At 38.1% G+C, this 5,840-nt stretch overlaps 1 protein-coding gene across 2 annotated transcripts in view; it reads left to right on the forward strand.

Annotated features, from left to right (window-relative positions):
- The window catches only part of SALL3 (spalt like transcription factor 3), a 23,322-nt gene extending 19,762 nt beyond the window's left edge, over window positions 1-3,560 (forward strand). For both annotated transcript variants that reach the window (XM_054818082.1, XM_054818083.1), the window contains exons 3-4: window positions 1-192; window positions 1,184-3,560. The exon at window positions 1-192 is cut by the window's left edge and continues 149 nt beyond it. In XM_054818082.1, coding sequence (XP_054674057.1) covers window positions 1-192; window positions 1,184-1,615 — 624 coding nt within the window. In that variant the 3' untranslated portion in view covers window positions 1,616-3,560. The remainder of the gene's footprint in view (window positions 193-1,183) is intronic.
- Window positions 3,561-5,840: the final 2,280 nt, after the last annotated feature.

Consider the following 5,840-nt stretch of genomic DNA (forward strand, 5'->3'; position numbering starts at 1 on the left):
ATGAGTCCGGGGATCACCCCTATGCTGGCACCCCCCCCTCGCCGGACTCCCAAGCAGCACAACTGTCAGTCGTGCGGGAAGACCTTCTCCTCAGCAAGTGCACTGCAGATACACGAGCGCACCCATACCGGTGAAAAACCGTTTGGTTGCACAATCTGTGGTAGAGCTTTTACCACAAAGGGGAATCTTAAGGTAAGAGGCCACATAAAACTGTAAAGGCTTGGGAGGGGGTTTTAAGGCACTGTGCTTGAACTCAGCAGGTTTTAGTCCTAAGAGTTTGACCCAAAGACAGGAGAGAAGGGAGCTTCAAGGAAACGCTTGCTGTATAGCGGTGGTGATTATGCTTCCACTGTGCTGAAGACAGGGACTGGAAAGTGACTGTGCAATGATGTGAACTTTAAAACTGGTTCCAGGTGTACATGCATGCACGTTGTAGTTCTCCTGACAGACATGATGGCACACGCAGTCAGCTGATGGACATGTTCTGGCAGTTCTTGCGGACCATCAGCGCAAAATAACCTCGCTATAAACCAGAAACGCAGCGCTTGCTCAGCTCCTTGGGTGCCTCTCAAATTTCCATTTTCTATTCTGCTTTGCAGCCATTGCAGACTAGAAAGCTGTTTCCCACTGATTTACAGCGCGTTACTACAGGACTGATGCTTCTTATTCCCGCAGTCTGGTTAACCATCAGGGCACAGCCTGGGGAAGAAATTTTTAAATGTCCTTTTTTAAAATATTAAATTTAGCAAAATAATCGATGCTTCTGATGTGAGATAAAATGTTACGAAAACAGACAAGATGTAAAAAGGGGAAGGGCAGAAACAACTGCCCATCTCCTAGTACAAGTAATGCCCTTGGTAATCTTCAGCATGCGAGGACTTCCAGCTTCCATGTGAAATTGTGTAACCTAAGAGGATATGTACTTTTTATTCTTGTGGCGCTGTGTTTGTTTTCAATGAGAAGAAACAAATGCACGTTGAAAAATTACTACAGAGCTGGGTTTTCTTTGTATAGGTTGACTGGGCCTTAGAACTGTCTTAAATGGACTTGATTTGTTTTCAATGCGATTTAAAAAGCTTTTTTTTAAAAAAGCGAGCGATACTGTAAGTAACAGCATTTCAGGCCAGCCACCTCACCAGAACGTGCTAACTTGGGGGTGCTTTTGTCCCTGTTTGCTCCGCAGGTTCACATGGGAACTCACATGTGGAATAATGCCCCTGCACGCCGCGGCCGCCGCCTCTCCGTGGAGAACCCCATGGCTCTGCTCGGTGGTGACGCGCTCAAGTTCTCTGAGATGTTCCAGAAGGATTTGGCAGCTCGGGCCATGAACGTTGACCCCAATTTTTGGAACCAATACGCTGCAGCTATCACTAACGGACTTGCTATGAAGAATAATGAGATTTCTGTCATACAGAACGGAGGCATTCCCCAGCTCCCAGTAAGTCTAGGCGGAGGCGCCATCCCGCCCTTAAGTAACCTTACCGGTGGCATGGACAAAGCTCGCACGGGCAGCAGCCCTCCCATTGTCGGTCTGGACAAAGCAAGTTCTGAAACGGGAGCCAGTCGTCCATTCACCAGATTTATTGAGGATAATAAAGAGATTGGCATAAATTAAAAGCATTCATTCCGAATAACTGTTGGACCGCTACTCGACACAACGCTTGTCCTGTTCCATGTACAGCTTTTGAAGCTAAGCATTAGTTTCCTGACCTAAATGCATAGGTTCCCTTTAAAGTTTTACCCATAGCAGAAATACGTAACTTTGTGGCTGCTGAAAAGTTGTCTTGCAAGATCTGCATGGTACTTCTTTCAACAGTGAGTTTGACTGTTACTGAGAACTTTGAAACCTTTTAATTTAACAGAAAACAAACAAACAAACCATGGGATAACTTCATTAGAAAAAGAAAGAGGCTAGTCTACGTCCACTTTGCTTCTTACAAAACTTACTATCACCTGAGAAAGGGGGGCTTCATTACAGCATTCTGTCACACTTATTTGCTGGTTTTGTTCAAATTAGTTAGCAACTTGGACTATGTTTTTAGGAATCTTAATCTTAAATAAGTGATTTAGTACCCCAATGCTGTGTATTATTACAGTATCCTTGTCTGTAGTATTTATAATGTTAAGATTATGCGGGTAACAGACAATATACTAGCCCCAAACTTAAATGAAGCTTTTGTACTGCAAAATACATCTGGCTATGTGATTTTTCTTTTTTTTTTTTTTAAAGCAAGTTTTGTTTTACTATAAATAAGTGGTTTATTTCAATGCAGGCAAAATTGTGAAGTTTTATTGGGAAAGATAGCATGCTTTTCATGTGCAAGTACCTGTCAGTAACAAACCTTTTTTTATTTAAATATTTGTAGCTGCTATGTGGACAGTTGTTCTATTAAATGAAAAAAAAAAATGTAGTGTGGACTTTAGCTCAATGATTGGAAGACAAGTTACAGACAAACCTTAGCACCATAAATTATTCACAACATTATAAACAGTTGTGAGTAAATACTCCATGTTATCAAAGCTGTACAATAAAAAAGTAATGTTTGTATAATGTGGTTGCAAACTCTTAATTTATACTATTGCACTTTCAGTATTTTGTATTAGGGAGGTTTGTCTATAATTTGAAACTGAACAAAGATGTAAACTATTTTATAAATAGTACTTTGACTTAAGGAATAAGGAGGAGAACCCTGTTGCAGTTTCTTGTTTTGTTTTAAGGTCAAACAATGAGAGATCTCTATTAACTAAGCAGAAAAGCCGCAGAGAACTGTCAGATCCTTAGGAAATATGGGGCCTGCCATTTCTTAAATAGAAATGATTCATTTAACTTTTCTACAAAGCCCACTTAAAAGCGTGACCACCCCCGACAGAATTCTGATACATTTATCTTAGGAGTGTGATATTAATACAAGCCTAGGATAGAGGAAGGAGAACGTTGTGTAGGTTTAATTTTACTGTAATCTGTTCTGTCTCTTTCACACATACCCACGTAAAGATGTCGACTGCCTAATAACACAGGAACAAAACAGTAACTTTTGGGCAGCGTGAGCACTAGTAACATACAAATATTCTGTATTTATTTCCAACTCTTGCTGATTATCTTCTCAGATTGCTCCAAAGCACAATGTACTCTGATTAATCGAATATAATTTTATGTTGATTGCATTGTTTAAATTACACCGAGTAAATAAAGGGAATGGTTCCACTCATAAGCTAGGCTGGGGATGCTGAGGAGACTGGGGCTCAGTCAAAACTTGAACAGTAAATGTTTTGTGTACTACCTCATTTTTGTGCATTACAAGCATGGTGGAGTTGACACTATGAACTTCTGTCCAGCAGAATTGCTTGAGGGACATTATGGGTAGCTGGGTAACAGCACAAGGAGTTTTATGCCCCTGGAGAATGAATCAGACAGTGAGGTCTTCTCAGTTGAGACTGAAAAATAGGACAATCTTTCTTATACAACAAAAACCATTACTGTAAGAGGATGGACTATTTCTGCCATCATGTAATGGAGCGAAAAGAGGTTCAAAGACTTAGTAGCTGTTTGTTTCTATTGGAAATGAACAATGAACTCTACAGCTCCATTTTCTACAGTGATGAGATAGAGATATATAGATATATATATCTATATATAGGCAAAATTATATATCTGTAACACCTCTACAATATAACATCTTTTTTGCCACAGTGTGTGGGTGGTTAGGGGTGTTTCCAAGCATTGAAAAAAAGAAAACTGAGGTGGCTTAATGTTGCTGTATTTCAGCAATTGAATGTTTTTATTTATCTGTGTCATTTTTGGTGTGACTTTTTTTGGTTAGTATTTGGTACAATGTAGTGTTATCTCTATTCCCTAAAGGATGTGTATAACTTAAAAAAAGAAAAAAAAATAGAAGAAAAAATGAAAAAGAAAAAAAAAGAATAAAGATGTAAAGTGTTGTAAATAAGATGGTCGATGATGGTACAGTAAGACTGACCCCATTTTGTATTCAGGGTTAGGTCATTCCTCTCTGCATGGTGAAGAGAGACACTATTTTTATACTGCGATACCATGTAGGGCTAGGAGCCTCCCTGAACCAGCTGGGAATTGTTACCTAGATCCAATATTTTTTATTATTAAATCTTGTTGGCTTGACACATCTACTGATTGAAATGGATGTCTTAGTCTAGGTTACTATTTTTGTCATATGGAATTGAATAAAATGCAGGATGTAATATTATTTCTGAATTGCGTTCCTTGATTATTCTAATAACAGAGCAAGATATGAGACTAAGGTCACTTGTGGTAGATTGGTGTCAATGACTTCTAACCGTCGCATCTGAAAATCAGAATAAGGTTGACACCTTATATTCAAATGCTATTCTAATATATATTAACAGTGCAAAGGGGTAGAATTATTAAAGTCTCTTTTCCAATGAAAATAAATCCTAAGAGCATTTCTCGCAAGACAGTAGAACAAAAAAACCCCAAACATTTTGGGCGGGGGGGGGGGAACAGCCTTTGGAGGGACTACTGTTTCAAATTGACTGCTTTCTGAACACTTATGTACTGTCTACCAAAAAAGCCTCCTTTTCATGTTGTTTAAATACCTGCCTAATAACCACAATACACTGCACGATAAAATTTGGGAACAAATTTATCAGGAGCAGTTCAAATTCTAAAATGAAAAAAAAAAAAATAATTGACAACTCGCATCCATTCATTCCAAATGACATAACCTGTACATTTAAACCCATGGCTTTGTTTCTTCTTTTTTTCCAAGATCCTAATTTATCAAAGCTTGTCTAACTTTAACCAAATTATTTTTTCACGCTGATTTAAATGAAAGTATTTACATTCTTAAGGTTAGGCATGTGATTAAGTACCTCCTGCAAAAAAGCTGTATGTTTGAGTAACCTTCAAGCTGTTATAATCCGGTGATGAATGCCTGCTGCATTTAAAACGGACAAAAGATAAATAAAAGAGAAAAATCTGTATTAATAATCTTTCAGTGGCCTTGTTATGAAGATACTCTGTTTTATAAGACCTACCCAAAGACGGTACGAGTTTCCTCTGGTGACTCAACAACAACAATAGGTTTGTGCTTGTGATCCTGCAGGCACATCCCTGAACCTTGCTGAGAGAAAACATGATATGCAAAAGAGAAGGAAAGCAAAGGAGCACTGATAGTTACGGTTCTGTTCAAAACACAAGAGGAAAATTACCTGCCTTTCCCTCCTCCCAAAAAGAAGAATGAAAGCAGAATGGTATCTATTTTTAAATACGTATGGGTTGGTTGTTGGTTTTTTTCTTTATTATAGGAAGACATTAAATAATAAAATGTGCTACACAGACAAAAATGGTCAAAGTCTGCTGAATTACAGATGTTTAAAAATAGAGCCATGCAGGAACTCTGTATAGTCAGAAAAATTGCCGGTTATGATTTTTTGAGGGGAGGATTATTTTACAACATGAAAATTCCAACAAGGCTTTCAAACTCTTCACTTACATTTTTTTCCATGAGTTATTAGGAGAACATTTATGACAAATGATTGATGTAACTACTTTTTCGCCCGTGGTTTTTTTTACCTTTTGTACATATTAGCCCTCAATATATTATCTGTTCCTTTACCTATTTTGTCCTTTCTATCTTGGCAAATGCTTTGTTTTTCTAAAGCTGCATTTGTGCTGTGTTTGTGTTGCCTTTAATTTACTTCTCTGTCGTTTGGAAGATACTGTGTTTTATTTTCTTCCTTTTTCCTTAATTCTGCAGAAGTCAAAAGAGCTGCCTGTTTTTTACATCTATGTGTAACGCTAGCATAATGAATGATGAAGTCATCAGTGATGTGATCAGGTATGT

Source organism: Grus americana, chromosome 2, assembly GCF_028858705.1.
Source record: "Grus americana isolate bGruAme1 chromosome 2, bGruAme1.mat, whole genome shotgun sequence".
NCBI lineage: Eukaryota > Metazoa > Chordata > Aves > Gruiformes > Gruidae > Grus > Grus americana.